This window comes from Mauremys reevesii, linkage group 5 (genome assembly GCF_016161935.1).
Source record: "Mauremys reevesii isolate NIE-2019 linkage group 5, ASM1616193v1, whole genome shotgun sequence".
Lineage (NCBI taxonomy): Eukaryota > Metazoa > Chordata > Testudines > Geoemydidae > Mauremys > Mauremys reevesii.
In genome coordinates, this window is record NC_052627.1 from 24,652,626 (window position 1) to 24,676,527 (window position 23,902).

The 23,902-nt window shown below is 40.1% G+C and overlaps 1 protein-coding gene across 11 annotated transcripts in view; it reads left to right on the top strand.

Moving 5' to 3' along the window:
• Positions 1-23,902, top strand: part of GRID2 (glutamate ionotropic receptor delta type subunit 2) — a 1,020,962-nt gene that overhangs the window by 783,656 nt on the left and 213,404 nt on the right. For all 11 annotated transcript variants that reach the window (XM_039542696.1, XM_039542702.1, XM_039542703.1 and 8 more), the window contains one exon: positions 16,647-16,748. In XM_039542696.1, the coding sequence (XP_039398630.1) occupies positions 16,647-16,748 (102 nt within the window). The remainder of the gene's footprint in view (positions 1-16,646; positions 16,749-23,902) is intronic.

Sequence of the window (23,902 nt, forward strand, 5' to 3'; positions counted from 1 at the left end):
AACATTTTTTGTCTGGGAATCCTAAGGGGAAAGAAACCAAAGGATTAGAAGTATGGAATACCACAAAAATAAGTGCTCGCAACTGTGTGTTTGATTCCAACCAGTGCTATGGCCTATAGGCATCCAGAGAGAGGCTGCCATATCTTAGACAGCCCCCCTGGCTGTCTGTGTCATGCCAGGGGTCTTGGAAAAGCCTAGAACTGGAGCGGTGCAAAGCCCGCTCTCCTACTTGGCTGCAAGTTCTCTGCTATATCTCTTAGGGGTGCAGCACAGAATCTTGCTCACTTAGTTGTTGTCTTTCAGTCATCCAATCAAAGAGTTGAAACAATCAGGTGACTGTGATGACACATCACATGCCACAAATTATGAAGTTGTGGAAGTGCGCTGTTTGCCAACATCCCATAGGCTGAAAATTGTTCATCCCAGCTATTGAGTGAATACTTAAAAAATAATAAACACATTCACTGAAATTGGGATCAGTTAACTTGGTCAGGTAATTTATCCACCATGAATAATTCAGCAGCTCTGTTAAGGATTTTAGGGAATGGTAAAACAAAATGGTGGTGGCCATGCAGATCTGACAGACCAAATGGCTTGACCCAAAACCTATTGAAGTCATGGAAAGACTCTCATAGACTTCAGTGGGCTTTGAGTGAACAAGATAGCTATTTGTATAAATATTGCTTCCATAAATGTATTATGTATTATCTCCATAGAGTAGGAAAAATTACACTATTTCTTGAATGCCTGAACTCATAAGAAGCATTTGTTGACCTATTTTTTTTAATCTTCTAAATTTCAGTAGAAAAATACTGTCTTAATTCAGATTAGGCTTTACATCCAAATTTGATTTCAAAATGCAAGAGGCAATTGTACAATACAACAGCAAGCCTGATACCTTCAGATTTTGCAAATCACTGAGTCAAACCTACATGAGATAAGATAAGCTTAACCCATTCAAAAAGACAATATGCCTCACAGTGGGTATTGAGACAGTAACTGTACTATACACCGTACAAAAGAAGAAATAAGAATTCTTTGTATCACAGAACATGTTACACATTGTTGGCTCTCAGCGGGATGCTTGACCAAAAAAAGGTTCATGCAAGATAAACCTGGTAAATATTAATACCCCTGCCAAAATTAGTTGGCAGCTGCCGTTCATCTAATCAATCAGAAGCAGTCTTATAAAGCCCACTTGGAATATAAGGATTGGAGTTTCACAGTGATAGGATTTATGTGCTGGAAAGTACCCAGAAATACCTATATTGTTGTGTAGACTCAAAACAACCTCTGCGGTTGTCAGTAATATAAATACTAAAATCTAAAACGCATAACTCCATTGTTTTGACCTGTGATTTTATTCATTCTTTCCCTTGCTGTAAAAGTGTAGCAAAGCAGGCATTAAAATGTATACAAACTTTACCAGTGTGATCTGGTAGCTGAACTTGAGGACACTGTAGAGAGGAAATGGTAGCATGAACTGTATTTCAAAGATCTTAAAAAAAAACAAAAAAAAAAACCCAACAACAATTTTCACAGCACTGAGAGGCTATTTATTTCTCTGTGGAATTTCGGCTGTATGTCCCAAACTCCTAATGTGCTAGGAGTGTTAAGAGTTCACAATACTTTTTTTTTACAGTGATAAAATAATCTGAATTTTCAAAAAATCTGAAATATTGTTACACCATCTTTTTTTAAAAAACAAAAGAAAGATATCCAACCTCAGGCAGAGAAGAGATCTGGAAAAGGGCATTTAGAATGGAGATGGGGAGCAGTTTGACAATCTTAACTTTAGCTGTTGCTAGAATTCCAGTTGTTGTTACACCCAAAAACTGTGTTAAAAGAACATTATGAAGATTGCAAAGTCAAGTACTCAAAAGTTAGGAAATGCCAGAATTAAGGCTGCCTATGTAGTCTTATTTTGTTACCCTTGTGCATATACATAATGAAACAATCTTTAACTCAAACTAAGGGAGACACTCAGCATGGAAAATTTTAGACCATATGATTAAAGTCTGGCAAAGTAATAAGCAACTGAAAACAGGTTCTTATAATGGGAAGCATCTGGCAATTATTATTATTTATTATTTGTATTATCGTAGTGCCTAGAATCTTAGTCTTGGACCAGAACCCCACTCTGATAGGTGCTGTGCAAACACAGAACAAAAAGACAGTTGCTGCCCCAAAGAGTTTACAATCAAAGTAATATACCGTGCTATCAGTTCATCTTATAATACCTATCTGCAAGCGTTATGACTTAGGTTCTGATTCTGTGATGAGATCTGCACTAACACAGGGGTCTATTCACGTGGAACTCATTGCAGGATCTGGACCTTAAAGGGAAGGAGGGTTGGTTGGATGAAGGAGAGTTTCCACTGGAGGGTGCATGTTCCACTTTAGGAATCAATCTTTTCTCCATCCTGTAGTGTGGAATTTCACTTTTCCCTTTCAAAGGCAGAGGCTGCCTGTGGAACAGCTGGATATCTTGTAAGCAGCCTCCATTTTCTTGCATTGGTTAATGGTAGGATTGGTCTGAGCATAAAGTTGAAATATAGCTGGACCAGAGTAACCAAAGTGTGGAGGGAGAGAAGTGTGACACCCAAGGCAAAGTGGTGATTGTTCAGATATGGACATTGAAAATGCCATTGAGTTTTAGGCCCTATGAAATTATTTAAGCCTTGTGTTTAGGGAAACGGCACTTAAATGGTAAAAGCTAAGAACTGTTGACAGAATTCTTGTATCCACTGAAACAGAATAATTTTGAGTTGTATTAGCTATTGAACAAGGATATCGTTAAATATATTTATGGTTTAGTATATTAATATATCTTTTAAGAAAACAAATCCAGACAAGATATTTTTATAAACTTTTTTGGATTTAGTACTGTTTGTACCTGCTTGCCATATGACGACTTCAATCCTTGTGGAGTGTGCAAGGGTTTCTCACTTACAGCAAGCTCAGGAGAAGGATGATAGGTGAGAACAGGACCATCACATGCTGTGGTGCAGCAACTTGACTGACTTTTCTCGCATTATGAAGTGAATGGACTGGATTTTCTTGGATTGTACAACTGATATAGGAGTTGATTTCATAAACATGAATATTAATGATGGAAACCGGGTTGCTCAATCATGAGATATGAAAATACTGTCTTAGTTATGTGTTCAACCAAATTAACCAATATAGGTTTTTGAATATTGAATCCTCATGATGCACTGCTTATAAATAAGCCACATAATAAGAGTTATTAATGGAAATTATTCCATGAATAAATTTGTATACCAAAAAAGTGATGAATATACTGCATATATGCCTTTACTTTATCATTAGGAACACAAATCATGATCGCAATGAGCATTTTAATGCAATAAAAGAGAATTAAACTTAGACCCAAAGTGCTCACTAAAAGAAATGGCTGGTGTAACATTCAGGACCCATTCTGAGGTAGAAATGTCTTTCCACTCAAAAGTAAATTCTGAGGGTCAGATCTTTAGAAGGTGTAAATTGGCTAAACTTCATTAAAGGTATGAAGATTTACACCTGCTGGGGATCGAACCCTGAGTTTCTTGTGTTCAGGTTTACATTTGCAAGACATGATTGCATATTAGGAATACAATGAAATGCAGGTAAAATGAATAATAGATAGCTATGGTCAACACAGTTAATGGAAGTGTCTACAGGAAAGTGTTTAAATTAGAACTAATGCTGATGGGCTAATTGCCTTCATCTATGCTTTAGACAATGGATATCTGCCATGCCATTTAATGGGATTCTTAGAAATTGTTTCTCTTCAACCTGAGATACTGGACTATAGTGTATTACCAGGACTAGCACAGATCCCTGTTAGCTCTGACAGTATGCTTTTTATGGGCCACCATGTGTGAAAATATCAGCGGAATCTCTTGTATTGTGAAATTGTTGTCATAATTTCTTTTTAAGTACATGGAATCCAATTAATCTCTCTGCCACAATTACAACAGAGAAGGAATATTGACTTGCCAAAGGCTGGGACAAGCATGTTTAGGGAAAGAGTCCATTATCAGGAAAAACTCTTTTGGCTCTGAAGATCTGCATACATTGTCCTTTCTGGCTGCTAAGGTTGGGACTTAATAAACACAGTATATGAAAGATGACTAGAGTTACTAGTTAAAAGTGTTAAATGTACATTGAAAATCATCTAGAAGTGAACCTAGAAGAGCATATGGTCAAGATCAGTGGTTTTCAACCTGTGGTCTATGCATCTTGAGGATGGTAGGGGGGCACAAATGAAAAACGGTTGAAACCACTGGTCTAGATTAGAGCAGGTTACTGTGAGACAGGACTCCTGGATTCTGTTCTTTCTATACCCTGTGTGTTATATGGGGCTAATAATATTTACTTTCAAAATTATAGTGCAGGACTGCTATACAAACATACCCAGGGCAGGCCAAGCAAGTGGGTTGGAAAATCCCCATCCCATAAATTGAATCAAGCCGTAATTCATTATAGAGGGGAAACAATGCAACTGCTGTCAGATGCATGAAATAAATACTGCATTGTAAAGTGCTGTAGTCAAATGCACAAAGTAGCTGAAGCTGAAAAAAAGAGAAAAAAAATCTAATCTTGTCATGTATAGATGAATTTAAGTAATCAGTCATATGATTATAACTATAGTAGCAGACAAAGGTGCCAGTCAGGTTTCATTGTGGAAGGAAGGTGATCTATTAACACATAGGAAATACAGCCCCTGCCTCAAATAGCTTACAATCAAATTCACAACAAGATCAACAAGTGGGTGCAAAAGACAGTGGGAAGGAACAGGGGAAGGAGTACAAAGATAACAAATATTATGCACAGCTAGATGGTTTGGGGCCAGATTTCAATTTATTAATAAATTACAAGTTATAAAGATGTTACTTGTTACCAGAATAAAGCATTTTCAGATAGAAGTGTGATTTTTAAATTGACAGTATCCCTTTAAATTAAATCACAGCATTTGTGGAAGAGGTACTTCTGTGATGAGTACATAAGTATCAAGATGGTTAGATAATCACTGCCACATGTGCAGCAACATCTTTCAAAAGAGGTTTTGTAATGTTAAAGTAATTTAACCATCTCATTGGCTTAAAATGATTATCTTTATACAAGTTCAGAACTGTATATACTAAGCAAGATCTATTGTTGGAATATAATGTACTGGAAAATATATTTCCCATCCCATGCAAGATGGATTTATAACACATTTCTACAGTTTAATCACTAGGATATATTTCTAATTTATTTTTGTGGCAAACTCGAGACACATTAGAGCAGCAATTTCCCTCTGTAGTAAAAACGTGTTTTACTGATTCAGCTGTTCTGGAGATAGCTTATTAGAGTTGTCAATTGATCTTTTAAACTAATGGTTTATTATTTTCCACAAGGATTTTTTGTTTAAACCTATCGTGTATTTTATTGCATGTCACTTGCCATTTAAATGCTTAAAATAGGTAGATTGTTCTGACAAGCTTATTTACTGTAATAAGAACAAACACATTCGCTGTATAGAGCAGTGAGTTTGTACACTGACTACATCAGCCATTCCAGTCTTCAGACCCTTAAAAGGTGTTTCTCTTTCCAGACCAAAATAATAATAATAATAATAATAATAAAAATAATAACCCCATGTGGTTCCCTCCTTTTCCAATCCAAACATTCTTTCTTCAGACAAACAGTGAAGTCCAGTCAGTACTAAGTTAGAACCATCACTTTGCTACCACTTCACACATCCCTGACTGCTTTTCAGGGAGAGCACAAATGTGTTTCTGGGTGAGAAGCACAAGCTGTCGCAGTTCTGGTTCTCTTTTGAATTAGAGTAAATCCATTTAATAATCATTTTGGGTGAGATTCTGGCTCACCCCTACATACTCACCCAAGGGAGTAACACATAAAATTCCCTTCATTCCTCAGCATGGGCTAATGGCAAAGCAGGTCACAATGCAGGGGAGAAAGCAGCCTCCATAGGACTCTTACACTCTTTCCCATACAAGTGGCCAGGGAGAGAACAGAACCTTGATTCTTCCTCCACTCTGCACTGGGGGAAAGTAATTTGTGCTAGGCTGACCAAGATTACTTCACCCTTTGAAGCAAACGTGAGACAAAATTATGACTCTCTGAATCACAATTTGTTGTCTGGTCTGCTCCTGTGGCAGCACAACTTACATGTTTTCTTTTACTCAGGACTTGGGGTAGTTATGCAAGCAGGCCCTTAAATAGGAATGGAATAACAGAAGAACCTTTGTCTTTATGATTTCAAAAAAAAGGGAGGCGCGGAATGGGTTAATGCACAAGCCTTTCACTTCTGAAGATCTGCAAACTAAACTTCATTTCTGGGAATCCTGACGAGCATGATTCTGATCACACCTGCACTAGTGTAAATAAGCAGTAGTAACTTCATTGAAGCCAACAGAGGTGCATTCATGTCAATGCTTCCAGAATCAGGCCCATTGTCTAAGGGGAAAATCAGTCTGATCTCACTGTATTTGTTGCATTTATTAAGAGTTGCATATATGCACATAAAAATGAAGAAGAGCAATATTAGACCAGCAAAAACACAGTGGGGAAAAACACAGAAAAAGGATCTCCTTGAAATTTAAAGGATTGCAGAAGAAGGAAAACGGAGCGGAGAGAAATAACAAAAATAAAGAGGAAAAGTAAAGAAGAAATTAAATGGATGTTTGGAATCTACTCCACTGATTCCTCTAAAACACATTGCTTTATAGCAGCATGAAGCAGCCAAGAGGCTCTCCAACATACATGCTGTTTTTGGAAAAGACTATGCCTGACATTGGTACTGTCCCCAGCCTAAGGCATTGAAGTGTCTTAGGCCTGGTCTACAGTAGGGGAGGGGGTCGATGTAAGATACGCAACTTCAGCTATGTGAATAGCGTAGCTGAAGTTGAAGAGTCTTATTTCGACTTACCTCCCGTCCTCACGGCGTGGGATCGATGGCCATGGCTCTCCCTGTCGACTCGGCTACCGCCGCTCGCTCTGGTGGAGTTCCGGAGTCGACGGGAGAGCGTTCGGGGATCAATATATCGCGTCTAGATGAGACGCGATATATCAATCCCCGATAAATCAATCGCTACCCACCAATCCGGCGGGTAGTGTAGACATACCCAAAGAGTTACCTTTTCCAGTAGAATCTACATGTACACTCTACAAAGGATAGGCAGGCCACAGCCAGTGGTGAAGAGGGGCCAATGCTGACATGAACAGATTGATTTTATCAGAACATTCATTAGCCACAAAAATGACAGGCATTTTCATTTTCACTGCAGCTAGAGGAAGGAGTGAAACTGCATTTGTAGTTGGAACACTGGGAGATAGAATGTAGTAGCTCCAAAAGATGTAACAACTTTCTCCAGTCATCTTGGTTAGTAAGTGAAGTGGGATCATTGAATTGCTGAGTTCTGATCCCATCTCTCACTCTGTGTCAGCTTGGGCAAGATGCTTTAGCTGTAGTTTGTTTGTTTTCCCCTTGTCTGTAAAATCGAGTAATAATGCTTACTGCTAAATGAAATAACTTGAGGTTTCTGTAGCTACATCCTGAGTCAATCTAAATAACACATCCAGGAAAGACCATTCATATATTGAATTATACAGCTACCTGTACTTCCCTGTGCAACCTTGAATGAATATCTTTATGATTCACCATGAGATATGACAGTCATGCTGTCTTCTTTCCATGCTGCTGTCATGGTTCAAGGCTAGCAGCACCTCTGACCCCTCCTCTGGCTTTTCTGAGTGCAACCCTCTCAGATGTGAGGCCTCGTGCCTGTACCTCCCTGGAGGTCCTGAGGTACAGCACACTGTGGACCAACCATGCTTACTCCCAACAAGTCTGTCTGGGTTTGGGTAGCTGCAGTTATTCCCTTCAGAAGCCATGACCAGTGATAGATACAGGACCCCAAACAGAGCACATGGGGACTTTCGCAACATCAAGAAGAGGAGAATGAGGCTATCCCCTCAGCCCCCTCATGCATGGGAGAGAAGAGATCCATTAGCAGAGGGCGCTCTCTGTGCATGGATCTTGGAGAAATAGCCAACTCATTCCTTCATACTGTTACTAATTATTGCTTCATGTTTTTCTTTTACTGGATAATTGCATCATCACCAATACTGTCTCTTAAGTAAGTTGCAGTGTCTCAGGGAAAATATTTTCTTTACTTCCAATCCACAGAAAATATATGATCCAATGAATTACTTGCATTATCTGGTCCATAATGAACTGAAAAAAATGGTGGCATGCAAGCCACCCACCCTATTGTATTTGGTTATAACAGGATAATATTTTCTAACCTATTGATGACAAATAGCTGCTTTGATTTACTAGCCAGCATCATGTGTTAGATCCAACTGAGTAAACGTCTTTCTTTCTGACAACACTGAGAATAAATCCTCAGTTTTAGGAACAGGGTATTGATCTATGTGTAAGCAAAGATTGTTTCAATCTCTACGTTTCCCATTTCTGTGTTTTGGGATTATGGCCAACCAGCAGAAAGTGGTTTATCATCTGGTACTGCTGCTGGATGTAATATCATGTTATCTTCTGTGTGGCACAGAGTTTGAGAACAATATTAGGATGACAACTCTGTCGGTTTCCTGTTGTCATGGAGATCTCTGTTCTTATAAACACTCACAATACATGTCATGTATCTCATGTGAACTGTTGGTTCTCAAATAACAAAAATAAATATGCCTGTTTTTCCATTGGAGTTGTTGTTTGGATGCAGTGACATCTTAGTCCTGAAGAATGGGAACCATCCAGGGCATGCATAATCGATAGAGAGTGGCTCAAGCTAGCTAAAAAAATTTCATTCTCTGTACAGTTCATTCAGAATGAGCCTGCAAGTCTTTGCATGCTGAATAACAAGGAGTACAAAGTTGTGCAATCCAGTGCAACTGTGATAGGACTCAGTATATTTGCAAATAAGTTGTAGCGACTGCACTGAGAGTAGTAAGTCAGTTGCCCCTAACTTAGTGTGACATTCTGGGATGCAATCTACATCAGTGAGGGACTGTGTCACCCTTGCCCTGAAACCTGAGGTGCCTCACAATGCTTTGTTGCTGTAACTCCCACCTGGGTCACTCACAAACAGCCTGCCAGCATGCAGGTCACACACTGTTAGTGTTTGTGTATTGCCATAGCCTTGGGCCAGCACCTCTGACCCTAGCAGCCTGTCACCAAACACCAGCCACACTCTGGCTTCTGGCAGCCTTGGTTACCATTTGCATAGTGACCCCAACACACTTCCAGTCCTACACTGTCCAGCTCTCTCCTGGACAGTGCAGATATATTAGGTCCATTGACCTTCTAAGGGATCGATATACAACAATTTGTTTCCCCGAATGGAGTTAACCACATAATTCACAACACTGAGTTAGTTTTGATTAAAGAATAAAACATGTTTGTTTAACTACAAAGAGAGGTTGTAAATGAGTACAAGCATAGGGCATTAAAGTCAGAAATGGTTACAAGAGAAATAAAGGTAAAATGCTTCCCAGTGCTAAAACTTAACAAACTAGACTTGGTTCACAACAAAATTCTTACCACAGGCTCCCAGCAGCAGGTCTGCTCAAATTTCAGATCAAGATCTGCTCTCAAAGTCCAAAGGTTGTTTTATTTGTTAGGTGAAAAGGAGAGAGCTGGATAAGGAGAGAGAAAAGTTGGGGTGTTGTGCCCCTCACTTTTATAGTTTAGTCACCATGTGAAATGCATTATCCTGCAGGATACCCTTACATGACATTTGTTCTAACTGAGGGGCTGAAAACAGAGAGTCTGCTGGTGAAAGAGAGTCCATGCTGTTGTTTGTGAAGATGCAGATCTTTTAGTTCCAGCCCCTCTTCCTTGCCAAAAAATGGCCACTTGACGTTTTGATTTCCCATCAATTTTGATGACACCTGGCTAGAAGCATCAGTTTGTCCATTGACTTTGAAATAGGTTTACCCACTCCCCTGACTTGTCTGGTCAACACACTTCAGTCATGATTTCAGCATATGTTCGTAACTTTACATAAAATGTGTGTAGCAACATTATATAATGATATTATTGACCAGTGAGTTGTTAGTTTTCAAATGATACCTCACAAGGTATATTTTTGTACAAAGATTATTGTGTAAGATGTGAATACAGGGATGCATTTGGTCACATTTAATCATTCCCTCTCTGATGAATAAAGAAAGGGATGGGGAGCGGTCAGTGGGTGTGTCTGAGGAGACACAGACATAACTGCACTCCTCAGCCTGCAAATAAAGTGCTCTGCTCCGCACACTCACTTTGGCTGTACATGTGCTGTTAGGAAGGAATAATTTCATGGCAGTGCACCCATGCTCTGTGTAACACAGGACTGAGTTACTCTGTGCTCCCTGTGTTATGTGTCTTTGTTCAGGATTAGCTGATGCATTACTCCCATTTAAAATCTGTTCTCCTTTCAAGAACATTGGAGTTTCAATTTGTTGCCTGTGTACTATGACTGATGTTGTTCTACCTGAGAAAATAAAGGTCCAGGCTCCCTGCTTTGCTCCCTGCATTTCTGTCTGAAAAAGTGCCAAGCTGCTGCTTAGGCTATGTCTACTCTAGAGCTCTTACAGCAGCACAGATGCAGGTGCGCTGCCATAAGATCTCTCATGTAGCTGCTCTATGCTGATGGGAGAGGGCTCTCCTATCCAGGGCCGGCTCCAGGCACCAGCTTGGGGCAGCACTCTGCAAGGGGCGGCAGTCCCTGTGTTTTTGCCCCCAACCAGTGCACCGAATTGCTGCCATGGACGGCGGGGGCAGTCCGTGTGCCATTAGGGCGGCACGCGCATTTCCATGGTGGCAGCAATTCGGTGACATCTTCTATGTTCAGCTGTCCGCAGCGGCGCAATTTCTGTCTTCCGGCTGAAGACAGAAGCTCCCTCCCAATTGCCGCTGCCGCGGAAACGCGCGTGCTGCCCTAACAGCACACGGACTGCCCCCACCGTCTGCGGCGGCAATTCGGCGTGCTGCTTGAGGCAGCTAAAACAGTAGAGCCGGCCCTGCTGCCATCAACATAATTAAACCACCCCAAAGGAGCGGCAGTAGCTACCTTGGTGGGACTCCCACTGACATAGTGCTGTGCATACTACTACTTATACCAGCAAAAAGTATGTTGCTCAGCGGGGTGTTTTTTCACACCCTGAGCAACATGTGTTTTTTCAACATATGTGGTAGTGTAAACATGGCCTTAGTCTTACTCATACAGTTTGCTTGGATGGCTTTCCTGGGAAGCCTGTTCATATGCTTATTGCTCTCTGAGTGAAATAGTGCTTCCCGCATTTGCTCTTTACTATTAACATCCTTACTTTTTTTATGTTGTATCCCTAGATTTTTGAGCCCTCCATCAGAGAAAATATTTCATGATGCTGTTCCACTTGATCAAGCCCTTTCTGAAAACTCAAATACGCCAAATGCACCTTATTAGGTAGAGTAGTGAGCAGAGAGACTGTTGAAGAATGTTCTTCTACTACGAGGGAATTGATAAACTGAAGGGTACATTGCACATTTCATTGTGTCCTGCAGAGAGAGCACAGAACTCACTGAAAAACAGTACTTCTCATTGTTTGCCATTGATCAGATTTGATCAAAGGTTTTACTATGATACAAATATCCTATAAGTTGTGATCTAATATGAGTTGAATATAGTATCTTTGTCTGAGCACTTTTCCTCTTTGATTTCATAAAGATGCAATATGGCACAGTATGAAAGGGGAAAAGTTCAACTACAAAGCCTAATGTTCTTTAGAACTTAAATGATTTAGGCTGACAGATGCCTTTTTAAGCTATTATAAGTTTTAATGAGATTGGAGCCAAGCATTTGCAATTAAGAATCAAAAGTGACTGTGTTTAAATTTTATACAAACCTGAATTTATTTGGTACTATTAAGATCCCATAAAATATGCAAACATCAATGAGCTTATTTTCAATGAATGTGGTGTTCATTAATCATCTTACAGTTACAGAAGAAGTGTTACTGCTTAAAGGCAGTGTTTGCGCGTGCGCACACAAAAAGTTATTAAAAATTTTTGGACAACATTTTTTTTGCTCCAGGGTCTATTGAACATGTGATAGTATGAACCCTCTGAACCAACATGTAGTGAAATTTTGTAAACACTAAAACCAGAGTTGCCAGCAGTCACTCATCTTCTGAGACACTCACTAATACATGGTCATCTCACCACTTCTTGCTCCTTTCCTCTGTATACTTGGATGCCATATCCCACCTTATATATCACGCACAGACACAGGTGGCAGCCTGGTAGAGGGCCTCTCTTATAGCTGCTGACCCAGCCAGCCGCAGCTTGCTCTTCAGCCTTTTTGCTCCAACTGTGATTTTTCAGACCATTGTAGGGACATAGGTGACTGCAGCCCCCAGCATAATGAAGTCCCAAAGGCATGTGTTATGGCCTTAAAGAAAGAAACTCTTATTTAGACAATTTATACTTGGCTCCAAGATAAAATACTAAAGATAAGACTATCATAATCCACAGAAACTATTGGAAACAAAACTAGGTTTGAGTATTTGCGCTCTCTTTTTTAACTTCTAAAATTTCTTGAAAGTAGCACTGCAAAGCCCAAGGGTGCAAGATGTGCCTTGTAGCCTAATGGCAAATTAAATTAATAAAACAACTGTAAAAAAAACAAAAACTGCATGTACAGAACTCTATAACCTTCCCGATATAGCATGTAGGAGATGCAAGAACTGCTATACGCACTGTATATAAATGTATTAACCAGTGTGTGGAACACAATATGTTCTATGAGATTTTAATATCACCATTACTAGCTGACTATTGTCTAAGCTCCAGTGAAGGAAAAAATAAAATATTTAACATAATTGTAGGAAAAATTTCTAACTGCCACTATAGAATATTAATATGAAATCATTAAGAAGCCACTTGTCCCTTTAATCAAGCTCTGCAAGATTAAGGCTCTCACTTTACCACCCAATCGATTTATTTGCTGCAAATATGACTGAGCCACTACAGCTATTTTCCTTCATTGCTTGGGGTCAGATTCACAGACTGAACTAGGGTTACCCTTTAAATGAATCTCTGCACCCACATGAGACTCTATTCCTCACCCATAAGGGCTAAGAACCTCCCTTCCACACAAAATTAGATTGAAGTTCCATTTTATTCCAGTATATTGCTCAGACTGAAGTCATAGCAAATTTTGTAGATGTTAAAGAAATAAGCCTCCACATCATTTCATGCTTCTTCTTCCATTATTTGTTGTTGTTGTTGTGTACCCAATTTCATGTCTTTGCCACACACGTGTCAGCTAGGGAGAGTTTAAAGTTTTATTCCTGTGTAATTGAAGGCTTCTGCTCTTCCACTGTTTTGAGTTTGGAGTGGAGGCAGGAAGTATCTATGCTCATCCTTTTAAGACAGCATTTATTCCACCCTAGGTTATGATCTCATAAAACCTCACAAACTAACGATCTGCAGCCAGACAGAAACTTGAAAGGGAAACAACTTGGTGCTGAAGAAAGTCCTGCTGATTATTCAATAAGTGATTTTTTTTCTGAATTATTATGAAACCAATTCCTCAGAATGATGCTAACAATGCTGACTTTTGGATGGCTTATAAAAACTTGACCACTTTTGTGCTTTGAAGATCCCAAGGAACTTTATGTTAGAGGAAGCATGTTAATCATGGTGTCTTGACTAAATTCCGGTTGTGGATGTGGCAATGACATTTGTCTCAAATTCCTCCTGAAGCTTCTATTAATTGTGTCCCACCCTAAAGTATTGTGTAGTGTTGATGTGCATGCCATATTTAACCTCAGAGGGTGGCTGCAGTGTTGGATTAAGTAATTCATAGGTATTTTTATCTCTCTCTAAGTTTGTAGAGCACTTGAAGATCTGTTAGGATGGCATGCACTACATTAAAGTAATACATTACTATTATCGGGTTATTTTTATTGTTTATGATGATCACACAATGTGGTCACAAAACGGGTTTATATCAGTAGACTTGAGTTGATGCTCTGTGCCAAAAGATTATTAATCTCCCTAAGCCTATCCATTAGAATTCACTGGTGTCATAAGAAATATTTGTGTTCTATATATGGCCATGGAGGTGGCAGAGAAGATGAACAGGCAGAACATGAGATTCCATAGTGAATGGTGTTGCACATTTGATTGTGTTCCAAGTTTCTTATCAGTCAGTCCTGAAATTGCAAAATGATACATTTTAACTAATCTAAGAAGATTGATAATCACAGACCTTCCACAACTGGCAACCCACAGAGGCCAGAATTCTTGAAGATGTAGAAATGGCCCCTGAGAGAAATAGAAGTGATCAACACTGACAGTGAAATAAAAGAAATATTAGCATAGCAGAAGTAACAACAGGAAAAGGAACTGAGCTACAAGGCTCATGATCAAAAATACATCATAAATGAAGTGAAAAACTGACAAGTTTAAAACTTTCATCATTCTATCTCCAAATGTGTACCAGAATGACACTTGTCAAGAAAATAAATGAAAGAAACAACATCTAAGGTGTGAAGCACTTCAAATCACAAAATCCATCTGGAGATGCCAAAGATGAATACTGTGTTTAGTCAACATTTCCCATCAACCATATATTGACATCGTCTGTTGCTATACAGATCAACCCAGGATTAACATAAAATTGCTGTATTGCTTAATAAAATGTTGACTTATGCTGTCATTTTAACTGTATAACAAGGAAAGAGCAGTATTTAAGAAAAGCAGGTGAGGACACAATAAATATTTTTTTAAACTGGTGTGGCCAGTGGCATAACTGAAGGGAAATATATGCAGGATGCTCAGAGTTTGGTAATGTACCTTTCTGTTTCAGCTATAGATATGGTCACTCCTGCTGCAAAGACACATTCAAATTGTCAGCAATAAAAAGTTGATTGTTTTTCACCTAATTTCAGCAATACCATCCCTGAAATTAACATCAAGTTTAGTTTAGCAAGGGTCTGTTCATACATCTTGGGCATGACTATATTGCATAAAAGGAATAATTGAATTGAAAATTAAATAAACATAATTGAAAACAAAATGTACCTTTTAAACAGGAAAAAGAGATTTATGATTAAACTTCCATTGCTTAGTTCAGAGCGGTATTGTTTAAAAAAAAATGCTAGAAAGGATTGAGCTGTAAAGTTAATTATAAACAAAATGTACACATTAATGAACATAATTAAAAATGGACTTTAGCTGACCTCAAAAGGGAACAAAGGCTCTTCTCAAATGTCATAGGGTTTTATATTCGGCAAGAGTACAATATCTGTGGTAATTAGACTTTCAGCACATTTGGATATGCTAATTGGCTCTAAGTTCTAATTAATTTCTTTATATAACTAAGAATGACATATCACTGAATGAATTTAATGTGTTTTTACAGCTGAACCTAGCAGTTGGCACCATTTTCTAAAATATTTTAGTAATGAAAATGCAGGCTTTATCAAACGATTAGTTGTATTAACACTGTAAGGTGGTAATGATTCATCTTATGACAAAATGTATACATCTAGGTAAATATTTTGAACTAAGACCCTTCATTGTGCTGTGGCTAGTAATGTAGTTTAACAAATATGGTTTTCAACTGAATCAGATTGCTTGGTGAAGCTTACCAGAAAGGTAATGGTGTTGGGAGACCATAAAGAAATATACTGCAATGTAATAGTAAGGGCACATCAACATAGATTGCTCAGCATTGTCCTAACTCTGCTCCCCTTGAAGTCAATGATAAAACTCCCGAGCATGTTCTCAGTCCAGGAGGGTATGGAAAAACATACATCTTAAAGATATTGACTAGAGGCTAGAGATACAAAGGGGAATTAGGTGTTGCAATACCTAACTCCTATGCGCCCTCATGCACAGTGGAATTTGCAGCCCCAAGTTAGACGCCCTGGCTCCCCGTGCATTGTATGGAAAGAGTTAGGCACCTAAGAAATGTATTCCCAGAAGCTTAAGGTAGCCAGTGGAAATCCCAAAGAGAAAGGCATTAATATCTAATGAATATTTAATTATTTATACAAAGTAAGCAAATATTCTTTCTTTTTCTGCATCATCTATTACAGATCCTCCATAGTTTGCCCATCAGGTGATCTTTCCCTCAATCACTTTTAAATGAGGCTTTTAGCTTAGTTAAATATAGTAACCGTTTCTTTATCAGTGAACAATATGCGGTTTAATTAAAGCTAATGTAACTCTTTTCCTCAAAGTTCCACTAGAAAACATGTGCTGGAGCAAACGACATGCTAGAATTATGTTAGCTACTATTTTCCCAATTAGTGTATCACTGGAAGTGAGGTGTAGGTATTGTTATAGCCATCTCACATTTTAAATGTTCTTCGTTAATTCAGAAATCCTCACCCTTCTAAAGCAATGAATATACTCCACTGTCCTGGATGATGTCGTACACTGCACATGGTATTTAGGAGCAGAAACTGATATTCCTAATTTGCATTTTAAAAATGAATCTCTGGGCAAACCCCCTTTTGACTGTCCATCCCGTTTTTTCTGGAAGGTTTTCTGTTGCTCCCATTTAAAGCTCCATAACAGGAATGTCTGACAATGTTATGGACAATGAGGTGACAAATTATATTTTATTTTTCAGCTTGGCTGCTGGAATCCTCTCACTGGTCTGAATGGGTCACTAACAGACAGAAAACTGGAGAACAACATGCGTGGGGTGGTTCTGCGTGTGGTGACTGTGCTGGTAAGAGATTCTGAGTGTTTTCCATTTAGAGGAATGCTATTTTTCTCCTTCTTGCTTTCCACTAATAGGTTATTGACTAGGAGTGACTAAAAAAGATTTTGAAAATAAATTACACGGTTTAAAAAGAAACTGAAACATAGTCAACTGTCACATAATTGAGTTTCTCCTTGTCAATACTGGATCAATGGGAATTTTCCACAAAATAATTATTTTACCAATAAAGTTCATTTCAAAGTTGGAATTAAAGACATTAAAAGCTGTTTCTTCCATAGACACATAGTAAGTTATACAATTAACCTGTGTTAACTCAAAAGAGCAACAAAAACTTGCCTACCAGCTAAGGCTTCCTAACTAAAACTCTAAATGATGCATAAGATATAGCTGCCTTCCAATTATTATGCCAAACTGAGTGCAGTTTGGCACAAATTACTGCAATCAGAAAATATTAAAAATTGGCTTAGGGTGAATTATGTTAATACAGTGAAATAACCTTCCTCTCAGGATTCCCTGGGCCAAATTATTCCCTGTGCTGTGGCCACTGCGTGTCAGGCTGCTGGATCAAAGGAAGGGCCTGAAGCTGGCCAAGGAAGGGTGATACCCAAATATGGAGACAATTTGGTGGCACAGAGCCCGCATAGAGGCTTCTGTACCACACACCTTCCTGGCCACTTGAATAGAGGAGTTGACCTGGGAAAAGAGGATGTGAGCAGTGTTCTCTGCCTGAGATGTTTCAACCTTGTGTGGCCATTCAAAGCTGGGACTGGCCCAACAAAGACTCGGTCAAGATTCAGGGCAAGTACAAAGGTTATTTTAAGCCACCTTTGTAGTCACTACCTCCTCCCAGTTGTACCCACTTCTTGGTCATGACTGAGGATTTGGACACTTATTTATAAATGAAGATACAAGGGTGGGTTTCTGTTACTTCCCTTCTAGATGTTGCCTTGTACAGAAAAAAATTCAGCTGGGCTAAGCTAGAGGGTGAGATCAGTGAGTTAGGGGTACAATTAAAACACAAATTTTGCTTTTTGGGGTTTTATCCTATGACGGGTTCAAATCTAGCCTTTAGAAGATACTATAAATATGGTATTCCCGTGTGCTTTTACTATTGTCTGTTTCCTTTAAGAGAATCATATATCTGACCATGGTTTAAAACAAAAATAGAATGAATAGATATAAAAAGACAAAGCAGTATTTATATGTTTTATACTTTGATGCTAATTCGATATTCCTCAAAGTAGTATCACAACAGCAATGGATGGCCTTTGTACTTTGCTTGGTATAAACTTAAATTGATTCAACATAATTTTCTTGCAACAGAAATGTTCAGCAAACATTCTCTATCAAAGGAAATTCAAATTAGTATCTTGTCTCTTTTTCATCCCTAGTTATCATTTCAGTTAGCTTGCCAGGGAGCATTCTTCTGTCAAACAATTATATTATGAACATTTAGCAACTTAGACACTGGTGTGGGGAAAAAAGAGTAATTACTGACACTGATAGTTTTGTATAAGCCAAAAAAAGGAGGATATTTAAAGTTCAGCAACACATCACGTGGAAGATTTAGTTCCATCTCCACAGTCCCCACACAAAGAAAGACCATTGGCTGATATTTGCATCCAGGAGGCAATTTCTATTTTGTGTTTGTGTTATTTTTAAAGCAATATGTTTCCAAACACAACTGCAACTTGGGAGTATTTAAATTGTGCCTTCATGCAAATTGATTAGTCCCTCATTTTATTAATTGAGTGTCTCTCTATATGAAGACTATGAACTAGAGGCAGTGGGTGAGGAAGACACAAATGATCCCCATTGCCTTTATAAAGTAAGACTTTCATCTTTTAAGCAATTAGTAAGGCTTTGCATGGTTGGTCAATGCAGTCTGATGGTTCGAGTCTTGCAAAGCTGTCTATGACCCTGTAGCAGGGTGGAACCCTGCTCCTGCCCTGAAGGGGTTAAAAACAGCCCATGGAAGGGGCTGTGGCTGGAGAAAGCAGCCTTTAGGCTCGGCTGATTGGGGAAGTGGCTGCAGCTGGGGCCACGCCCCAAACTGAGCCGCAGGGCCTTATAAGAAGGCCCGGTAAGCCAGAGCAGTCAGTCTCTCTCTGTTTCTAGAAGGAGATGGGCCTGGCTGCAGGAAGTTAAACAAGGTACCTGAGTGAAGCAGGGCTGGGGAAAAGGCAGAGAAGCTGGGGAGCTCCTGCCTGGAAAGCCCCAGACTGCAGCCTAGTTTTAAGCCAAAAGGTACTGGGGGTTGCAGAGGGCAACCCAGGGGTAGGCCAAGGCAGCAGGTCCAGACCCCTTTGCCGATGATGAGTGGCGGATACTGCAGTGTGCCCCAGTGAACGGGGGCGAGATGGAGACTGGGCAGTAGCCAATACTGAGGCAAAGTGGGCCTAGTGGGGTGGTGGTTCCCTTGGGAGGGGGAGACCCAGTAAAAGGCGCACCAGGGTCCAGGGAGGGACACGGGGGCCAGTAGCTGGAAGGCTGATCACCAGCCTGCAGAGGGCGCTCTGGACACTGGACTGAGCTAATTCCCGAGGACAACCAGTAGGAGGCGCCGCAGGGGTGAGTCCGACCCGTTACAGACCCAAAGTACCATCTAAGGCTCATTGTGTTTTATACACCAAAGCACATATTTTTTAAGTTGGGTGCCTAACTTCAGGCACCCCTAAATAAGGGCTTCATTTTCAGAGGTGGTAGGAATCTGCAACTCTGATTGAAATCAATTAAATATTTCATCTGTTTGGATGATAAACACGAGTTGTGCTGATTGGTCCATTTTTGCTTGAATTCTAGAATTCATAAGAGGTGGAAAGGGCATTCTTATATAATTATTTCCTGTTCACATATGAAAGTTTGGTGTAGAAAGAAAAGAGAAAAAATCAATCAGACAACAAAATGGAAAACTGAAGAAGGGCAAAAGAGAAGGAAAATGCAGTAATGGCAATTGTGCTAGTATTCTATCATCATCTCTTACCTTCTCTAACTTAGTGCTAGACTAATTACTGTTGTTGCTGCCGCCAATTGTATTGATGACATTATAAATTTAGGGCCTGATCCTACAAAGTTTTACTGTTGTGTGTCAGTGGATATGCTTGAAGAAGCAAAGTTTCACAGGATCTGGCCTTGATTGTGTCTGGGAATTAAAATTCATCTGTCATATTATTCTCTCTCTCTCTCTTTCAAAAAAAGAACAGGAGTACTTGTGGCACCTTAGAGACTAACAAATTTATTTCAGCATGAGCTTTCATGGGCTACAGCTCACTTCTTTGGATGCATAGAATGGAACACACAGACAGGAGATATTTATATATACAGAGAACATGAAAAAGTGGAAGTATGCATACCAAATGGAAGAGTCTAATCAACTGAGATGAGCTATCATCAGCAGGATGATAGCTCTCTCTCTCTCTCACACGCACACATTGCCCCAATTTACAGGCATGGCTGTTGCTTGTTACTAATTTTAGCATGGTTCAGCTCAGTTAGTATCTTTGGTTCACATCATTTATTGGACATGACTAATAACAGCCCGCTCCACTCCGCCAGCTCCCAGCTGCGACGCTCCGCTTCCTGCCGCAGGTGAGTGCGGGGGGCATCCTTTCCCCAACCTCCCCGCACTCACCGGTGGTGGGAAGTGGAGCAGCCTGGCTCTAGCCCCCTCTACTCCGCCAGCTCCCAGCTGCAGCGCTCCACTTCTTGCCGCCAGTGAGTACGGGGGGTGTCCTTTCCCCAGCCTCCCTGCACTCACCGGCGGCGGGAAGCGGAGAGCTGTGGCTGGGAGGTGGCAGAGTGGAGCGGACTGGGGCCATGTTGCTCCACTTCCCGCCACTGCCGGTGAGTGCCTGTCAGGGGGTAGGGGGTGTGGATAGGGGTCGGAGCAGTCTGGGGACAGGGAGCAGGTGGGTTGGGAAGGGGTTGGGTCCTTGGGGTGATTAGGGACGGAGGTCTCTGGAGAGGGCGGTCAGGGAACAAGGAACGGGGGGGCAAAGCAAGTTTGATATAACACGGTCTCACCTATAATGCGGTGAGATTTTTTGTCTCTGGAGGACTGCATTATATCGGGGTAGAGGTGTATTACAAAAAAGAATAGTTCCACCTTAGAACCAGTTAAAGTTACTCAGATATGGCTAATAATACCCAATCTCATTATTCTCCCATTTGCACTTGCAGTTTTTATGACTAATAAACCAGAAAAAAGATAAAGTGATTACATGTAGATAAAACAATCATAATTAGAAGGTTCTCCTGAGAGGGTTCGTGGATTAGGAGAAGATTAGATTAAAGATGTGGAAAATAGTGGAATATGCAAATGTAATTGTAAGTGCAAGGTTTATAAAAATGCACCCAGTCAGTCCTCTTTGTTCATAAAATATCATTCTGAAAATTACTTATAATTAGGAGAAATTCTTAAAATACAGCGGTTATCAAGCAACAGAGCTACAAGTATCCCATTACCCCTCCACCCATCTAATAATCTCTTCCCCCACATGATATACTCATCATAGAAAGTATTGATGCAGATACAAATCTATTTGCCTGAATGTGCTTGTGTCACTATGCAGCAGAACTCTACGTAGGACTAATGTAGAGCCCTATGGCTGATTGGGATCTGTGGGTCCCACAGGACCTGTTGCCATAATAGCAGGAGCGGGTAGGACTGGGATTAAAAAATAGTCCCGTGCACGCCTCTACTATGCAGTGTACTCTAATAATAACGTCCTTTTGAGGCAAGTTCTTTGGATGAAATCCTGGCTCCACTGAAATCAATGGGAGTTTTGTCATTGACTTCAAAAGAGGCAGGATTTCACCTTTTGTGTTTTATTATGGAAAAAAAGCCACAGTAGTCACCTGTGATAGGGTGTACAAACCCATGCTGGAGGACAAGGGGTTAAAGAACAGCTCTGGGCCCAGATGGACCACCTGCAAAGCCTGCACATGCTGGAAACAGGGCTTAAAACTGGAAGTGGAGCACCTCAGAGGGCGGCATGCAGTGGAAGGGGAGAGCAGAGCACTGCTCTGAGCTCTTGGGGGAGAAGTGCTGCCCAGGAGCTCATTGCCCGAGACCAGACTATGCAGACCTGAGCAAACCTACAAAGGAGAGTGTGACTGAGTGTGCAGGTCAGAGACTTTGAGATTCTTTGATCTACTCTGTAGGGAGAAGGAGACTTGGATAGGAAGTAGTTTAGGGAGGCAGCTGCATAGCACCCCAAGATGCAGAGCATAGCTGTCTGCCTTTGGGCCCTGGGAAGGCCCAGATCCCAAGTCCCTGTGCTAAAGGAAAGGATTGGAATCCCTTGGGGGGCACTGAAGGACAGGACTATATTTACAATGGGGAGATGACCTGCCACACACGCCTGACCATTAAGTGGCACTGTTGATGGTGGTTCACCTTCTACATGCCTCCCTAGTTAAGACACTCACACATTTTTTCATTCTGATCCTGATCAGCCCCACTCCCTCCAGCTCTCTGAACAAAGTTACTTTCTGTCTTGCAGCTCGTGAGTGGGTTCTGCTCAGATCTTCCCCCATCACCACCCAAGTAAAAGTTTCAGCTTAGCTGGAGAGATTGCTGTTGAATTATAGGGCTCTGACAAATTTCTGAAATGTATCGTATATGGCATAACTCAAATACAGCTTAATATATTAACTTCAAACTTGCTTTAGACATTAGTTCTCGCTCTCAAAACAAATATCTAGGACTGTTTTTACTTAGTGGTCAGTTTTTTTAAATTTCTGTGTATATTAGAAGGACCATTGTGCATTTTATTATTTCCTTGAGAGATCTTGTGGAAGTTATATCTAATGTACAGTATCTCTGTAGAACTCCTAAATTCTGTGGAATAAATAGCTACTTGTATAGTTCATAAAAATGTATTATCAGCCTTAGTTCCATTTTAAGGATTTTTCCCCTGTGGGAGTAAATAGATAAAAATGAGGATCAGTACATGTAATTTCATGCATATGATCCAAACTGTGGTCCATAAACCACTTGGTAGTTCTGGCTTCTTTTCCTCACTAATCTGCATTTAAAGTCAGCTAAAATACATTGTGTTCTCTAAATGTCACTTTTTCATGTAATCAGTTGCTGAGTTTGTCACAGAGATGTTAGACAGTCAGGAATGGGATGGGATGTAGCCCATGTGTTAATGAATGGGAGGGGAGGTGCCCACATGATGATCGCTCTAAAGTAAAGGTGTAGTCCATGTTATGAAAAAGATTGAGAACCCCTTCTTTAAGGTATTATAACATGGATAAAGAGTACAGCGGCCTTGTCTGGAGAATGCATATTTCATAACTACAACTATGCAATGGTGGTGGTTTATACTTATAATTTTATAGAAACGGATTAAAAGTACACACTGGAGTTAGATATGTTCAGTACTAGGTTAACCTGAAAATGCAGGCAGGAACAAGGAAAAAAAATAGTAACTAGAGATACAGAATGGTATGTTGCAATACATATCTATGTATCATTTCCTGTTACTTATTACACATGTTAATTAGATATGGATTGAAAACTTTGTCCAGTTGAATAACTCTGCAGGAACTAAAAAGAAAACAGACCATTGGGTTACACAGGTGTGAAAGAGATGAGGCAGTATTTGAGTGGCTTTCCATCTTCAAGGTGATTGTGAACAGGAAGAACTGTGTGGTGAAAGAGCAATGGGCAGAGTTAAGGAGCAGGGTAGCAAAAGGTATAATCAACATCTTGGAGAATATCATTAGGTGTGAGAGAGTACAGTACTTGTTTCACAGGATTAAACACAGAAATTTACATGATGCATATTTTTTAAATCCTTGAAGTAGTAAGTGCTTTCATGGATAAGATAATGGCAGATATCTTATGGCAGAAATTGTGGAAAAACAACATCGCTTGCCTCATAACCTAAGTCGTGCAGAACGCAATGCCATCCACAGCCTCAGAAACCATCCTGACATTATAATCAAAGAGGCTGATAAAGGAGGTGCTGTTGTCATCATGAACATCTGACTACCAAAAGGAGGCCGCCAGACAACTCTCCAACACCAAATTCTACAGGCTACTTCCCTCAGATCCCACTGAGGAATACACTAAGAAACTGAACCATCTACTCAGGACACTCCCTACACTAACACCGGAACAAATCAACATACCCTTAGAGCCCCGACCA